We start from the raw sequence: 18949 nt of genomic DNA on the forward strand, positions 1-18949 counted from the left end.
AACAATCTTCTTACCTATTGCTTTTGGTTTTTGCATCATCTTTCACTTGCCCCAAATCCCTTGATAATGTCTTTTTGCCTAGGAACTTCTTCCCCTGTCTTTCCCATGAAGTTAAAGCACCCAGTATATTTATTTAAATTTTCTCTGCAAGTCTATAAGCAATATAAAGACATGGATTTGTTTTTAAATAACCACTACCCATTACCTACTACTATATCCAGCATATAGCAGACTAAATATATATTATAAGATTGGAATGATTAATGAACTCATTCAGCAGGGAGCCTAGGGGAACACTGTGAACGAGAGTCCACTGTAGCTTGGAGAATAAGGTCTCCAGAGCCTGTATCTTGAAGAATGATGAGGATAACAGAAAGATAACGAGGAGACAGACTAATGCTACTTAACCAGGTAATTAGAAAACACCAATTTCTTAAGAGCAAAGTCTTCCTTGGCCAATGAAAGAGCTGTCATCACAACAAAGCATAAGCCATCTGAGCCATTCCTTCAAGCATAATGTCTCAGCCCATTTCAGGTGACCACTGTAAAGGGTCCAGCTTTCATTTTCCTACAGGTGGGGCCAGTGATGTCACTTTAAACTCATCAATATGATCAAATTCCTTCTGGAGAATATTGATTCATCATAAAAATCTACAAAGCGTATGTCAGATAGTGTCAATTTCTAATAACACATACCAGGAAGGCAGCCTGAGAAATTAGATTCTTGGGTTTCCTTATTTAATTACCATTTCTAAAGTAAAAATTTGCATGTAGCACTGGTATAAAAGACTAGTGAAGAGCTGAACTATGAATCCATTGTACTGAAATTAATCAGGACCCTATATCTCCCTTACTTAAAACATTTCCAAGTGCTCCTAATTTAAAGGGTATTTTCAACAGAAGTACATACATAGTACATATTGACAACATATGAATTCATATGGATTCCATAAATGGGAAAAATGCTTTTCCCCTTAACACCTGGAGCTTTGAAATCTAATGAATTACCTATTTTATTTTTTATCACTTCCATTTCACCATATGAATGTGAGAAATTGAAACTCTTAAAGTAATCCAGTTTAACATAATATTAATACTATTTTTTCCTGGGTAGATCTTGAAGAGCACATAAATAGATGATAACAGGGTAAATCACATTTTAAAGTTAGAGGAAAGTCAGCGAGTCCTGTGGCAGCTGATATGAAATTATAGGTACTTCATCAAAACCCAGCCAGCCACAGCTACCTCATAACTCACGCTTAGAGCTTCATAATGTGATTAGCTTTTCAAGAGGGTGTATTTGTGTTTTGGTTTTCTTTTAATCACTTTATGTTTAGCTTGGCTTCCAACTGACTGCTGATTGACTATAGTCATCATGGAGAGAATAAAGAGATCGTCAACTTTGCCGAAGAAAAGTTATTAAATTTTAGTTTTCCTAAAGGAAAACATTCTCTGCAACAGTAATTGAAAAAAATAAAATCTTTATTGACATTCTTTGAGGGAAAATACAATATTCAACATTTAAGCCAGAGCAAGATAGGTAAAGGAAATACAGATTTGAAGCAATTATACAGACAAAGTCAGCCAAGAAAATTGGCTACGAGAGAGGGCATCTTGTTTGTGACTGTGCCAGCCTGATTGGCAGCAAGAGCTTCATTGGCCTGTGCTTTCACTCACTCACACACTTTCTTCACAGGCATGATGGAAAGAATGCCTACACACCCGAGCCACCTTTCTGTCTAATGGTGTTCTGTATAGCAGTTTGGGGCTGAAACCAAAGAAGGATGAACAAATGACTGGATGCCACAGTGCCAGAGGTCACAAAGCACAAGACCACCTCAGAAAGGAAAGCTGAACCCAGTGCAGAATGTGCCTATAAACTGTTTTGCCAACCTCCCAACAATGCACCAGTGCCATCAAAGGAACCCTTTTTGATGGTTTCTTTTGAGACACAGAAGGCATCTTCTCAATAACAATAAAGGAGTCATCTCTGCCTTTTAAGAACACATATGTATTCCCATTTAGAAATAGAGCATTTTATCTTAGAGAACCCAAAAGGGCAAAATACAAACTATGGAAATGAAAACTACCAAAGCCATCTGTTATGTAACTGTCTTGAGATGGTCACATTGCATTGCCAATACATATCTTTTGTATATGCTAAGACCTAATCTTTACATAGCAACGGTAGTCCTAGATAGGAAAGTCTATGAGCTATTATTGTCCAATTTAAAAAATGCCATCAGTGTTGTTTATATCATTATTTCAGGAGCCACACCGTACTGTATTAGTAATCCATTTACTTAAACAATTGCCTATTGGTTAACATTGAGCATATTTTCATCTTGTGGGCTAGCAAGATATCTCAGTAGGTAGAAGTACTTTTTTTTATAGATTTGATATTTTGAGATCTATCCCCAGATCTCACAAGAGGGCAGGAAAGAACTGACTCCCAGAGTTGTCCTTTGACCTTCACATGCATGCCATGGCATACACATCTACATTTACACACACACACACACACACACACACACACACACACACACACACACACACACACACAAATAAAAAATAAAACATGCAAGTATCTCTAGCTCATGTATTAAGAACAACGAAATATCTTAAACTTGGTACATTTGGGGAAGATAGGTTAATAATGTGGATAATAGTCTCTTCAAACTTACTTTAAAATCTCTGGCACTATCAACAAATATGTTCACAGAGTTTTCTTCACTTATTTTAAACCACATTTTAATAGTATATGGATCCATAAACATTTGAAGTTTCCTGCAGATCTTTATATTGAAAAGAAAAGCTTCAGAAATAATAATGCCTAAAAATGTGAAGAAATCACAAGGCACTAATATCTATAGATTTTGGTGAAGAATAAAAGTTTAGCTTTGATTTTCCTCTCAACTGAGAAGAACCAAAAAATGACAATGATCATAGAATTGATGACTAGAAAAGAAAGTGATCACTCCCTAAGCCACCCATTTTTCGTACTAAATCATAATATAAGTGAATATATATTGTAATTCTTTTCTATATTTGGTGTTACATGATAATAACACAGTGAAAGTAAATGCAATTACTGGTTTAGAATTGTTTGATATGATTTTACTTATCATTAAGGACAATTAAAATGAACCATGTTTAAGCAATGATTTTACGTTTATTATTCCCCTGCGGTAACTGGAAACACTGGAATGTTGTTAAACAAGGGCTTAGAATCTGTGGATGACACTGGGGATGAGATCTGATGACATTGCTTTGTCCTCTGCATGTTGAAAGGCAGCTGGGAGAGGCTGAGCTGAGCACGGAGGGAAAGGCCGCTGACCGCCCAGTGCCCTCATTGTACAACATGCATACATTTAGTTTCAAGAACTACCTGCAGACCTCAGCTGGTTCTGGAAGGTCATTTCCAGGTATGCTGTTCTCACAAAGTTTAATTAGTTTGACTTTTTTCCTGATGACAAAAGCAACACACACACACACACACACACACACACACACACACACACACACACACCCTCTAATAATGTCATAACTTTTTGAAGCATATTTCAGGAGTGAGGGAAAGATAGGTTTAGATGCATAGAGCATTGTTCTGGTGAAGGATTCAATATATTATTTAAAAGATATCACATACTATAAACACAAGAGAAAGCTGCTGGGAGCCATCAGTGTCTCAAAACAGTCATCCCCAAGCATTTTCCCTTTTTTTATAACAGAATCTTTTGGTGTTTTCTGGTGGTTCTGTTTTGTTTGGGACAGGCTCACCTGGCTCATACTATGTAAAGGCTGATGGCCTTGAATGGTTCTTTGCCAGTCTAACTTCCAGGCCTGGGACTATGGTCATGCAACACCACTCACCACCTTCATTACCGTTTCAAAAGGAAGCCTAGATTAGGAAAGGTGAGCTCATTCTCATTGATACAGACTTTTAAACAATTCCACATAAGCAGTCTATGGGACAACAGCTCACTGCATTTGCATTTAACATGCACTTAAACCATGGTCAATGTTTTTCAGAATCTGAATGTTGCCAACTTTGCTGCTTCGGAGGCAGAACCAGCCCATCGATAATTGGATATTTACATGTTTTCCACCCCTTTAATCTCCAAGTAATATTACAGCTCTTTAAGAATTACCCATATACCACTCTTTAACAATAAGAGTATAAGGCATGGTTCCTGCTTTGATTAGGAACATGCATTGTAACTGAAAAGGGACAAATCTTTGCATACCCATTTGTCATATTTATTTGTCATTCCTGGTACTCAGGAATAGTCTCAGAGAATACCAGTAAACTTGGGAACATGCGTTAAACAACACGACACATGCAAAACTTCTCTGTCAAACATACAATATGTACATTGGCGTTTGCCTAAGAAAAGAGTGGTCATGGTTGAGGCATGTGGTCCTAGGAAGACTTCCTGGAAAAAATGACAAATGGTGCCACGCTTGGTGGTGCACATCTGTAATTTCAGAACATGGAGGACAGAGGCAGGAATAGCAGGATTTCAAAACCAGCCTCAGTTACATAGTGAATATGAGGTCACCCTGGGTTACCTAAGACCCTATCTAAATCTAAATCTAAATCTAAATAAATAAATAAGTAGAATAAAGAGCAGAGCACGTAAATCAACAGATCAATCACCACTGTTCAAAAAGAAATGGTCTTGCCTTCACATCAGCAATATTGGTAACATCCATATTCTGGAATAGCTGCCTGTGTGTTGAATGTATACCCATGATATATATGTAAACATATTAAAATTTATGGCTGCAGAGATGGAGAGCTTAAAAAGTGGCAGCTTAAAAAAAATGTCTATGCCAGTGAATGAACTTAAGACCTCACCTAACCTGTTCCAGGTTGCTATCAAGCACAGCAGGGATTTTAAATTCTACAGTTTAAAAAGTCAGACTGGTCTCTGACATCAGTTAAGTCTAAGGAATACAACCATGGGATGAAAAACTGCCTATACAAGTATAGTTTTGGGGAGCTAGGAAGATGGCTCAGTAGACAAAGAAAAATATATCTCTTGTATTTTCAACTTGAAATTTTTTTTCCTGATTTATCATAATTGCTACTGGTTCTCAAATATATGCAACAAATCCCACCAATTCCCTTTGTACTAGATACTATTACTTTTCCACATTATATCCATTCAGGGACATTGTTCCTTCAATCAGGTCAAACTATTTTAAGTGGCAGAATCAGACTTCTCTCCCCCTTCCCACCATGAAGCCACTAGACCACCTCTCATACAAAGTCATCAAACTTCACGGTCAAGAAAGTGGCTTGAACGACTATAAACAAGATCTGTCTTCCTGTGACTCCAGAGATGCCTTGATTGAAGGGCAGTCTTGGTGACACTTGAGCACTGTGAGTAGTTCATCACTCAGACCTGGCCCTCCCAGGTGCAGAACAGAGCACACTGTGGATGTCAGTGACTTTCAAAGTCAAAGAATACTAATGGAAGAACAGGACCACTGCTGAGCCAACACAGATTCCTTTCTGGCTGAGAACCCCAATCTGCTGTCAAACTCTCCACCCTTTGAGTTATTTAAATGTCAGCAAACATGCAAAAATCTCTGTGTAGCACACGGAACAGCAAGATACAAGATGCTTTCTCTTTCTCATTCAAAACAGGCACAGACCATTAATAAACCATGCCAATCTCATTAGAGTATAACATGGTTTTAAAAATCCCATTATATCTTATTGGCATTGGGCTTACTTGGTAGCATCAGAAAACTTACATATACTGTGTGACCTGGTTCTTTCCCTGCTGTTCATTGGACAGCATGTCAGTGTGACAGAACGGTTACTCTTAAGTTGAAGATTGACTTTTGTGCATTTGTTTTGTGAGACAGTGAAATACAGAATGCATATTCAGGGAATGCAAATTTGGAGCTGTCTGGGGCCAAAGCTTAAACAGAACTCGGTGACATAAAGATTGTGTTGTTTTGATAGGAAGACATTTATAAAAGCCTCACAGCTGACAATGTGACCAGCTAGAACGCAAACACAATCTACATTCTGGGTTTCGAGAGATTGCATTTCTGTTCAACTGATGCTCCTCCGATAAAATACCAGACATGGGTACCCCTGAACCTGCATTCATCAACGTTACCTCTACTGTCTGAGTATTACTAAGAGATTTATATACTTGTCTCACTTGATCTACACTAAGGATGGGGTTCTGTTATCCATCCCATTTTACATGGGAGGGAATTGAGGCATGCAGAAATGACATACCTTGTCTGAGATCAAGTAATAAGTAGCCAACCTTGGGCTTAAATTTGTAATATCATCTCAAAAATAATTACATTTCCTCACTCTTACTATTCTGCCTTTCAGACACATGTTTGGGACAGTCGTTTTGCATACTTGCCTCCAGGGGAAAGGATTTGAATGTGTAACAGGCATCAGTTGGGGATGTCTGCATTTGACTTGCATATGTAGTTTCACGGGAATAAACATTTTGGGGCACTAAATCAAAGGTGAAGACCCCAGGAACGAGCATGCAAAGGCATCCAGGTAGAACAGAGGTGCTAGCATGACTGAATAATCAGTTTTTGACCCCAGGTGACCTGACCTGCATAATCCAGGAAATTCATTTGTCTCCCTCGAAAGGGCAGCTGAGTTGACTAAACTGCACGCAAGAAGGTCAGCCTGTTTCAACAGAGTGACCGGAGGCACAGATACTCAATGTCAATAACCATGTGTAGCTATACACCCTGGAGTTTATTCCTATTTTAAAGAGAATGGAATAGAGAATTTCTAGTCAGCGATAAGTTAGTTTTTGCAGGAGTCTTAATGACATCATTATAGAATACTCTAACTTTGCTCTGTGGATACAATGTCATTAGTGCCTCTGGGGTTTAACCCATGCTATCTCAGTTATTTTACACAACCCTTCCCTATGTTGCACCCTCTCCCATATGTCGGAGAAATGATAGCTTTTATAGACACAAAAAGGGTCTGCAATAGCCCAAGAGCAGACAATACTAGTTTATTCATTAGTTGTCAAGTGCCTGTAGGGTTCAAAGAGACAGGTCAGTAGAAGGGTACATAAAATAGGAATTGTACTATACTCCAAAATATAAGGTATTTGCTAGAAGGTGTCTCTAGGGTTCAATTTTCACAGAAGTTGTAGCCTCAATTGAGGTCTTTCAGCTTTACTCCCGTTCCAAGACCACTAACTTGAAAGTCAGTGTTTTGACTACTATTCGGATATCTTTTCTAATGCTTGAGTATTGTTTTCTAATGCTCCCTTGAGCATCCTTTGTTCCAAAATATGAAGTCTTCCCACTATAACCTCAAATATTTGGTATATAGCATATGTGGTTTGTGCTTACATCTTAATTAGAGGGAACAAACGGTGTAGAATTGAAAGGAATGCACAGTGTTTCATAAGTCTCCCTAGTAGTCAGACATTGAGACCAGTGTCCTCTATCTTCAAATTTGAGATAGAATCTTACTATGTAGACCAGTGTAACCTTAAACTTGTTAACTCTTCCCTCAGTCTTCCTGGTATTGAGTTAATAGGCAGATACTACCATGCTGAACTCTACCTCATAACTGACTGTGAGCAAGTTTGTTTTGGTAAAGGAGACAAGTAAAAGCCTAAGATAAATCTATTTATTTTGAATTTAAATATCAGAATAACTTCATTGCTTTGTGATTATTAAATAGCACAGACACAATAGGAAATCTGAAACAATAACAAAAGAGTAAAAAGCAAACATTTCCCATTACCCAAAGCACAGAGAATTTGAACCAACACAGCGTAATTTATGTTACATTGGAAAGTCTTGCTAGTGGATGTATATACAAAAGTGACTTTATAAAAAGTGTAATTATGTAGCTGGAGCTGGAGGGATGGCTCAGTGGTTAAGAACACTGGCTATTCTTCCAGAGGACCTGGGTTCAACTGTCTGTAATTCAGAGGGATCCAATACCCTCTTCTTGTCTGTGCTGGCATCAGATATGCATGTGGTGCACAGATGTGTCCAGGCAAAAAAAACTCATACTCATAAATAAGCTAAAACATTTAAAACATCTAAGTGGAACCTACCCGTTGGTAAAATGGCTGTAAGTGATAACAGGTATCATTGACTCAATGTACTGTATATGAAGTGTGATAACTGCCTCCTCTCATGTGTCAGGGGTGCACATTCATCTCTGTGCTGGGTCAGTGTAGCTCTTTTGATTTGTTGGTACCAGCTAGTCAAGCCTTCACACACTCTGTTTGCGATGCCTGACAGAGAGGGTAGGACTAAATTTTGTCTTACTTTTCATAGAAACAGTTTTCTAATGGTAGAATAACTTATTATATCCTTAATTCTTATTCTTTCATACTTGGGTCAACAATGTGTCTAATGCCGTGTTCCTAAGAGAAACAGGTGTGGGTATGTGTATAGACATCTGCCCTCACACCTGTCAAGATAAACCTCTCATGTAGGAAGCAGACACACCAGCCCCTGACTTGGTTCTTCAGGTCCCACAGATCTCAAAAACTAGCAAGTCATAAGCAATGGTTTCTCCACAAAGTGTCACTTAAGATTAGATTTAAAGCTTCTACTGAAAGCCTGGTTGAGTGAGATGGGTTGGAGAGCTTTTCTGCATGGTACTTGGTCATTTAGTTGCAGTTAGTTTGCAAGATCACATAAATGGATATCGTCTTATGTCAAAGGAACTAAATCTACAATGAACAATGCTATAGGCTATTTACCTAAATTTTTAAAAACTAAAGACATGTGGCATATACATGAATTAGAGGCATTCATTCTGCTGGTGTTTGCTCTCATTTTGTAAAAAGATTAATTGTTTTGTAAACATTCTGATTGCCATTTTTTAAAAGACTTTGGGTGGTTTCAAATTAGCCTGGAGAGCTAAGTTTATGCTTTGTCACATGATTTTCTACACTCCATGATTCCTAAAGAATGTGTGACTTACATTAGAGCAGGCACGTACATTCTAGTGTCATAAATCTGTTGTGAGAGTCAATTGGATAATGCATGGAAAACATGGATCCTAGCACACTGCTCACTGAGCTCAATAAAGAATGATTACCACAACTACTGAAATGTTTATATCTCAGAGAATTGGTGAATTATAAGTACAGTGTTTAGTTTTGTAATTGTGTGCAAATTTTTAGGAAAATATTTGTGAGAATCCTGCCTATAATATTTCACTAACTATAAACTTGATATACATTTAGCATGGATATGAGAAATATATATATATATATATATATATATATATATATATATGGAAAATGATTGTTTACAAAGATAATGTGTAAATACATGTGTACACACATACATAAATATTTAAAATTGTTTTTTCTTTCATCTTAATGGGTATAGATGTTTGGCCTCTATGTATGTCTGTGTATCAAGTACCTGCATGGCCTGTGGAGGTCAGAAGAGGGCATTAGATCCCTGGGACTGGATGTACAGAGGGCTGTAAGCTATCATGTGGATGCTAGGAATCAAACCTGGGTCCTCTGTAAGAACAACTAGTGCTCTTAACCATTGAGCCATCTCTTCAGGACACACACGTAAATATTTAAATTAAAGTGATATTTATTCGTACAAAACTAGTTCAAGGATTGTCAAGCCTGACTAGATGTCAGAATTGTTTGGAAGAATGTTAAAAAGCCAAAACAAAACTACATACCGGCACTAGAAGGAAAGAGAGGGCAGTGGATGAGGAGAATGAATAAAAATATAGTGACACATATGTGTGAAGATGCCCATGGTGAAACCCACTACTTTGTTTGCAAACCTACAAACCTGATGATGATGATGATGATGATGATGATGATGATGATGATGATGTATCAGTTGGGGCCTCCCCCAGCCTACTGATGTAGAAACTGGGGAAGTGACTTTTCCATGAACTTAAATAAAGCTATTCAGGCAAGTTAGACTTTAAATCAATGATTCTCAACCTTCCCAAGTCTGCAACCCTTTAATACAGTTCCTAATTTTGAGGTGACCCCCAAATATAAAATTATTTTTGTTGCCACTTCATAACTGTAATTTCACTACCATTATGTATTTAATGTAAATATTTTTAGACATAGACGTTTGCCAAAGGGGATGTAACCCACAGGTTGAGATCCACCTCTAGATGAACTCAAGAAACATTTCAGGACATCAGGCCCTAACATCCCCATTCTATGACATATCAGAGTGACTAAGTGATACATGTTTTTTGACAATAAGCACAAAGTTTTTCATTCGCTAACAGACTCCCAAAAGCTTCTTCAATTATTTCAGAACTACTTAAATGTTGAAACATACTGAAAAGCAATTCCATTTTAATTCATAGTAACTGTATAAAATGGAGATTTGCCAGTAAGTACAATAGAGCTGTGGGGTATGTGCATGAGACCAAGTAATTTTTGTTTGTTTTTGTTTTTTGAGACAGGGATTTTCTGTGTAACAGCACTGGCTGTCTTGGAACTAGCTCTGTAAACCAGGCTCGCCTCAAACTCCTAGAGACCTACCTGTCTCTGCCTCCTAAGTGCTGGGATTAAAGGTGTGTGCCACCACTGCCTGTTGACCAAGTCGTTTTTTATGTATAACTTGCGCTAAACCCCTAAGATTTTGATCATCCTGAGGCAAAAGGCTTAATTGAGTGTGGGGAAGGGAAAAATGTAACAGTTTTCGACTATTATAGTTGAATAGTACAGACAGGCAAAGCAAAGATTTCCTTTGATTAATCTTGTGACAGAAGACTTCAAAAGCTTACATACTTGAGAGTGGGCCTGGTCTCAGTCTTTTTTTTTAGCAAAACATTAAGTTTCTTAGTCAACACAATGGTTTGGGAGACAATAAAAGAGTGAGAGTAAATGGACGTGTTTGGGGTGGCTAGCCAGAGGGTGACAAACAGACCAGTCATAGATATTTTTTGAAACATTGTAGTACTAACTAACTTAGGTTGTTGAGACAGCACACATAGACTAAAGGTGACTGGCACAGGAAAATGCCAAAAAAAAAAAAAAAAAAGAGAGTGTCTGGAGAAGAGATGGAAGGAGAGAGGTGGAAAGCAGGGGTCAGCCTCACTGAGTGTGCATGTCACAGAAGGGAAGGCAGGGTATCAATATGGATGGTTTTATCTCATCGGAAGAACTTAACTGGCTAGTAGCATCCATTGTCCTTAGAACAATCGAATCTGGACAACTTTATCCTGAGTCTCCTTCTCGTTAAATACAGAGAGAACTGTGGTACTAGAGAAGAGGAAAGTGAATGCAAACCTCTATTCCAAAGAATGAAATTAATAAAATGAAACAAAGAGAATGGGATGCACATATACCTTCGGTGACATTGGATCACATTGCCCTTTATAATGTGTATGTGTTTAGTAAAATCGCACCGCTCTCTTTGTCCTTATCTCAGGCCACCTTGGGAGTTTTGATCCTTAAAATTACAAAGAGGACAGAGAAGGATCACAAAGCACTCCCTCTTGGATGCACTGCCATCCATCTTTTTGATGTGAAACATCTGAAAAGCAAATTCTCAAAAATCATTTTCCTTTGAGCATTTATTCAGAGCTCTGCTTCTGTGGTGATTCTTAACAAAGGTTTTGTTGCTGCTGCCCAGAGGAAAGACTAATTTAAATGTAGAAAGAGACACTTAAAAAATAATGTCATCTGTTGGGAAATCTCTCAGGGTATTACCTTCCTTTCACACAGGCAGGGAGCTCAACCTGATTGCATTTAGGGTTATCTTTAGCAGCTATACCCCGAATCAAAACATTCTCATGAGGACTATTGTTCTAACTAATCTACTTATTAAGCTTTTATTCAGTTTTAATAGTCTTTTATTAAAAAAAAAAACTCAAAGGGGACAGCAGTGGATTCTACAATTATTAGCTAGGAAAGTGTGGCCTCTGACCTACAACCACTGGCTTGTGAGAGAATATTCATCTTTTCAAAGTGATCCTTTAAACCACTATGCTTAATTACAGGCACCCTGCCCCCATCAACACCCTGCTCTCTATTCCCACACAGCATTGACAGCAGGAAACCATGAAGCCTATGCCTTCTCCGTTTGGAGTTGGATTAATGAAACTCCACAGGTGAAGTAGGAAACTGGTCTAAGGGAAAGAGATGAAGCCGTGGAGGATGGCATAGGAGGAAAATGTGGATATGGATATTTGTGAGTGGGATGTTCAAAGCTCCATTTAAACCAATCCTTTGTGGCATTGAATATGCAGCTGCTTAATTTTATGTCTTCTTTTCTCCCTGTTCCCCTATTTCTCAGTTGGGGACAGAACTCAGTGTCTGGTGCATGCCAGGCAACCATTTTACCACTGAGCTACACCTCCAGCCTATGTTTATGCTGTTGCCTTAATTCTTTCCAAGAAAAAACGACAAGGAATCCGATTGTCTATCTTCATTTGTTGTTTAAAAATTTAATAGCTGATTATCTGTGTCTTTAGAATGAAAGCCATATTCATGCACAATTAAATGAAAAAATATAATTTTTATTTCTTAATAAAGGTTGTCATCTGTTGAATAAATCTCTAGCTGAAAGAATGAATTAATAAAAAAAGAAACAAAGAGGAGGAGGTTGCATGCACCTTCAATCTAAAAGCAGGAAAATTTTAAAGATTCAAAATTTTCAGATCTAAAAGATTTCTCACGGTGCATCTAAAAGCAAATACAAACTACTGGAGAAATACGTAAGGCAACATACCACAGAGCCCACCAAAATTTTGAGAACTATGCATGTCTTCAACCAAGTCATACTTGATTCCCTGGAAATACCCTTGTCACTTGCATTTTTATTTTGTTTGCTTTTTTAATTTGGCTGTGTTTATCTTCAAAGTTCAAGGAAGTTATGCATGGTGTGTATGTGTGGTAAAGCATGCCCAGTTAAAATGCAGCCTTGTAGGTAGCTCAGTCATTTCTTCATTCATTCTCATAGGTTAGGCCGTATCACCTGAAGTTAGTGTTTCCCACATCATTCTCACTTAGGACCTCTTGGAAAGATTTGAAGAGTCATTTAAAAACAAAAAGGAGAACTCATCCACACCGGCAACCTTCTATTTCTAAGGAATGTTCAAGGGTCTTTCTAAGTGTTCAAGAATATAATGATGTTACAGGTTATATTAATGCAATTGGGGAGTGACCCATAAGGAAAAAACATTTATCACGGGGCTAATATTTCTAAAATACACTGCACAGCATGATTATCAGTTGACAAAACACTCATATGAGAACTAAGGAGTAGAAAAGGGACTATAAACCTAGGCATAAACTCAGTCCCTGTAAAACAAGGGTTTGATCATCTACCCAGGAACCTGGGTCTCTGTTTTCATAAAGGGGTCTTAGAGGAGCTAGTGAAGATTTGCTTTAACATCCTTGACCTGGCATCCTTAAATAAACAAAGAAAAGATGCCCAGGCAGGTGGGAGAGTATAAACATTTAGCTCATACACAGAGCTCTACAGAGCCGAGATTTTCCAAGGTGAGCAGAGCAGGCCATATTTTCTTCAGTGGGGACTTTGTTATGAGAATTGTGGCATCAAAGGGCCAATAAAAGACTTTCTCCTGAGATGAAAGATCAATATCTTATTTGATTTGCAGCAAGAAATAAACTTCAAAATGGAGAGATGCTTCCTGTTTTCTTTCGCAGCAAGGTTGCTGGCCATCGGAAGTTCACAGGTAGAAACACTGGGATGTGTTGAGGCCCTGAACCTAGTTATCCACGCCCTTCAAGAGAAGGCATCACCTCTGCCATTGTCATTATATTACTGCATGTAGGGATCATCAGTAAGAAGTCCAAATACCAGAGACATAATGGCTGACCTAAGAACAATAGTGGGCGGCATAGAGAAAGACTCTTTCTCCTGTCCATGGTGCATGACAAATACTGCCTGTCTACTAAATGGCCAAGAGTTATTTTTTTCCAACTTCCCTCCTCCTTTCCTATTTTTTCTCATTTTTTCTTTATGTTAACAAGTTCCCTAAGAAGGTGGACCCCTCCCTTACCTGGAGAATGACTTAGTATAATTATCTACTGATGCCATGAGCTTGCCTGATTGTTGAATGTTTAATGAAACAAGAGGGAAACAATCCAGATAACCCAGACGATGATTTCATTTCTGATGAAAGAATAGAGATACTCTACATGGACCAATGGGTCAGACTTGCATTTCCTGGCTTGGATGCTGTCATACTAGAGTGAAATGCCTGAAGTCTGGGATACTCAATTGACTCTAAATACATCCAACATGAGGCACTGAGGCAATGCTGAACTACTAAACCAAGCCAGAATCCATCTCCCCCCAAACTTGGGTATCTAATTTTAAGCCTGCAATGATTTAGCAGTGGGTTGCCTTTGTGACTGAAGACAGCTTTAAGGACAGCGTTCTCCTCCACCACACTTTCCTTACTGAAGTATTTTTAAGTTTACAAAAAGCTATATATTCTTAATAGTATATCAACATCATATCTGAATGTATTGGAGTATTTATTAGTAGAGATAATGTATGTATACTATTGTGCAACTCACCCAGCCTGTTTGAGACTATTTTAGTTGCAATGATAAAAAGCACCACAATCCAGAAACCCTTTCAATCTCATACAAATGCTGATAGAAAATCCAACATGAAACTATTGAAGACTAAATTGGGAAATGGACCAGATAATTTGATAGGTGTTTCCCCTCTCAGATATATAGTCATACCAAATGTATGTAGAATTTTTGTTACATTTTAAAATTCTCTTGAAATGCCATATATATATATATATATATATATATATATTATATATATAGTATATATAGTTTAAGATCTGTGAAAATCTGAAAAAAGTTTATTATGTGTTTGTATCTGTCTTCAGATTGTGAAAAGCCAATACTTTACACCAGCCATATAAACACATCCAGATGTATTATACTGAGGTAAACTCACTCGTGTATTATGCTGATATTAAGTCAACACTTTAATTTTTATATGTAACAGTTCAATATTTTAAGGGTATTAAATGCAATTAATATTGACAGTCCCATTTAACAGACAAGGCAACTGAGGTTTAAAAAGTTCGAAGACCCTGCTGAAAGTCACTCAGAGGCCTAGCATTTGAACAACGGATCAGATCGTGCTACTTGTCACCAAATCTAAGCAGACTGAGTGATTCAGTGTGAGGTTGAAAGTGTCACAAAAGGCAGTTGACACTTGTGTGAACTGAGTTGGAACATTGTAAATGCTCATTACCATTTCTTAGCAGTTTCACCTCACTTTCTTCCTCCCCGCAGTTTTAAGCACAAGCTACTGCGGAAAACGATAAAAGTGCACTTGGGAGGGCCCCTGTTGGCAGAGACTGCAGCTGGTACAGGCCAGCCGCGGGGACTGACCATCCCAGAGTCCCTGCACTCAGCAGTAGGAAAGCCCTATTGCAAACAAATGCCACAACCTGCATCGCTGCTGAAGTTTTTTGCTTTCCATGACCACCCCTGACTCTGGTCTAGTGGAAAGCACTCAGAACATTTCAGGCGATGGAATCAGGGCTTACTGAGTGGAAGCTGAACAGACCCCATCCTATATCATCAGCTTGCAGGAGAGGCCCGAGAAGGATGCTGGCGAGTTTTGATCTGATTGTATTTAGAAGATAATGTCAATGAAAATTGAGTTTTGTTACTTGTGCAAAGTAAATGTCGGGGCAGACTAAGACATTTAAGAAAGAGGAGAGAGGGTACTTGGCAGGTAAAAAATTCCATTTTATGAATATGAGAGTTATTATGTACTGCACTACTTTTGTTTTTGAGTTTTGAGTATTTTAGGGAAATAGAAAGTAAAATAATTGAGGGAACCTGATGACCACATATCCGAATCAATTTATGCCACTGTAGAATACAGAATGCAACCTTATAGAATGTAACCTTTTTCACTTGGGTGGTTCCTATCTCTGCTGTTCACAATGTAGGAGTCCTATTTCAAGCTCACCCAAAGATATTTCAACTGCAATTTTCCAAAAGATTGATGACTTATTTAGGTTGTTTCCCATAAAATTTTAAATAGTTCTAAGGTATAAGCATAATTTACCTCTCCCTCATAGTCTGTTATGCCTCTCTACCTCCCACTATTTAAAAAAATATAAACTGGGGAACTAGACAATTTTTGGGAAGGAATTTCATAACCATGAAGAAACTATCTATTCCCTCACCACAATGCCAGCATGAACAACAACAGTAACAGGGACAGTTTCTTTTGACTTATTACTGTAGGTCAAGCTTATGTTAAGTATTTTATGATTGTTATCTTGTTTGCTTTTTTCATAGAAATCCCACGATAATTCCCAAATCACCATCCAAGTCTAAGAGAAAAAAAATGCAGGTTTACACAAGTAAACAGTGTTCAAGGTCATGCAGTTAGGACACAGGGATAAAGTCAACATTGGAACACAGACAGGTTGCCTGATTTCAGAATCTCATCTTTACAGCCAGTCACTATATTCATTCCTCCTGCAGTGTCTACTTATACAACAAGATTTATGATACTTAAAATCGTATTTTAAAAAGACTTCAGGGTTATTTAGCCCATGTCCTGACTAGTATAAGATCAATTCCATATAAAGCAGTGCCTTAAGGTTGTACAAACCAAAAATGTAATGAGAGTTCGAGAAGACTTTAGAGAAATTCTTGGATGATAGATCTCCCCCAGTTAGGGATGCCCCCTTTGAGGACAATATTACGAAGGGCAACCATCATCATGTCACAACCATGTCCCCTGGTGCTACTATAAAAGACAAAATACTGAGTAGTACGTACTATAAGTCTTATCCCATATGACTTTTTTATGTTCTTATGATTCTTAAAATATATCTAAGTAACCTATTTCTATAATTCATCAGACTTAACCATGAGGAATACCTGAAGCTGCTATTACTTGTCCAGCTAGCAGCAAAGGTGAAGCCATTCCTATTAGAAGGAGAGGCATTCTGTTGCTTATTTTCTTTTTTGGAAAGAAAACAACTGGCTTCCAACTAGCTTTGGATTCAGTTGCGACATCTGCCTTTGAGGTACTGCATGACCCAGGGCAGGTCCAAAGAGAGCCTTCTTTTCCTCATCAACTCAGTGAGTGACTCAGAGCCAGGGCACTTCTCCTCAGGCAAAGACTGCGCTAAAATAATGTCTATTTCAGCAAAGAGATAGGCAAGGGATTTTTGTTTGTCAAATGCTGATTTCTAGAAGGAAGAAAAGAAATCCTTTCTGAACTATTCACAGCCACAGGCCTGTACTCAAGGATAGGGGATTCGAAATTTACATAGCCAGCACATTCCAAAGCAAGTCAAAACTGTCTTGAGCTGGTTGGACTTTATAGGACCCAGCAGTAGAAAGCACACACTCCTGCACCAGGGTGGAATTATGCATCCTCACCTTGGCCCTCACAAAAGACCTAGGGGTGAAATTTAGGTCATGTGAGGTTATTCTGTAAAACTGAAAAACAAAGGAGAAAATAGGAATTCACCAATCACACTCTGCAGCAGCAGCAGCAGAAGCAACAACAACAACAAAAGGTTAGGTAGTGGATTTCTGAGAATCAGATGGCCATATGCTATATTTAAATATATTTTTTAAAGAAGTAAAAAAAGAAAAGTGAACAAGAAGTAAGATAGTTTCAAAGAAAGACTAGTCAAATTATAAAAAGAGCTTCTAGAAATGATATGTTCTAAATAAAAATTCAAGGAGGGAAAAAATAAAATCACAGAAATAAAACTTCTATGTATATCCATTCAGCTGCAGATTAGACCTGGAACACATGAAGATTTTATCTATAATGATGAAGAGGGAGACAAAGAGATTAATCTAGGCAGAATAAGAACACATAGGAATTTAAATGTATGTTTCTTATGTAATGCTAACTTTACAATGAAAAAGAAAAGCCTGGAATTACAAAATATGGGATGAAACTGTCTTAAAATTTTCAAATGTAGTGAAAAACATTACTCTTCATTTTTATATATGATTAAAAAATATAAACACATATCTAGACTCAGCCAAGGCAACCTGCCCATTGTCAAAGATAATCTAAAGTCCAGAAAGTTGAATTCAGATTGCCTATAAAGGAAAGACCATATTTCCAACAGATCCCCCAGCAACAATTTAAGTTACAAAAGAGCAAATCATTTCAATCTTAAAACTATGAGGGATTATAAACACTAACTTACAAATTTATAAATGGCTCAAACTATCATTCATTGATGAATGATAAAAATCTTTCAGACAAACACCAAAATGAGAGTATGTCATCAATAAACCTGGCTAAAGGAGTGTAAAATAAAGTTCCCAGGCTAATTTAGCTTGTCTAAGAGGCTTATTAATACCCACCCATCCATCCATCCATCCATCCATCCATCCATCCATCCATCCATCCATCTATATACCCACCTACTTACCCATCATGTTACCTATATCTGTCATCTGTCTGTTTATCCTATCTATCTATCTCTATCAATCATCTATGTGTATATGTATTTATGTATCAGTCATTTTTCTGTGATTTAATCTATCATCTATTTGTCATCTATCTTTTGTATTTATCTATCTACCATCTATCTATTTAGTTACCTATCATCTATATATCCTCTAAAATAGTGTTTAAATATACCATATCCCTAATATTGTCTATTTAGAGATATGTATCTCTGTATCTGTTTCTGTATGCAGACTTTCAGCAATGTGGGGGATTCAAATGGTCACTCAATGTAGACAATGACTCTTTTAAGATCAGCTAGGTTTTAAGTAGACACAAAACCCCTCAGAAACATGCTAAACTGAAAAATTTGATGAATTGCTCCTCTGAGTCTGCATTACAAATATATTCCAGTTAGTGCTGATGATGCTGTTTCATGTACTAGACATTGAGCAGCAAGTTCCCAAGCAATGGTTTAGGAAGAAAAAAACAAACAAACAAAAAA

The 18949-nt window shown here is 37.6% G+C and overlaps 1 protein-coding gene across 2 annotated transcripts in view; it reads right to left on the bottom strand.

The window, feature by feature from the left end:
* The window catches only part of LOC113836627 (teneurin-2), a 934552-nt gene that overhangs the window by 561945 nt on the left and 353658 nt on the right, over positions 1–18949 (bottom strand). The window contains exon 4 of one of the 2 annotated variants that reach the window (XM_035448194.1): positions 15484–15489. The exons of the other annotated variant lie outside the window; for it this stretch is intronic. Within the exon in view, the coding sequence (XP_035304085.1) occupies positions 15484–15489 (6 nt within the window). The remainder of the gene's footprint in view (positions 1–15483; positions 15490–18949) is intronic. 2 annotated transcript variants of the gene reach the window in all.

The sequence above is a fragment of the Cricetulus griseus genome, chromosome 7 (genome assembly GCF_003668045.3).
Source record: "Cricetulus griseus strain 17A/GY chromosome 7, alternate assembly CriGri-PICRH-1.0, whole genome shotgun sequence".
Classification (NCBI taxonomy): domain Eukaryota; kingdom Metazoa; phylum Chordata; class Mammalia; order Rodentia; family Cricetidae; genus Cricetulus; species Cricetulus griseus.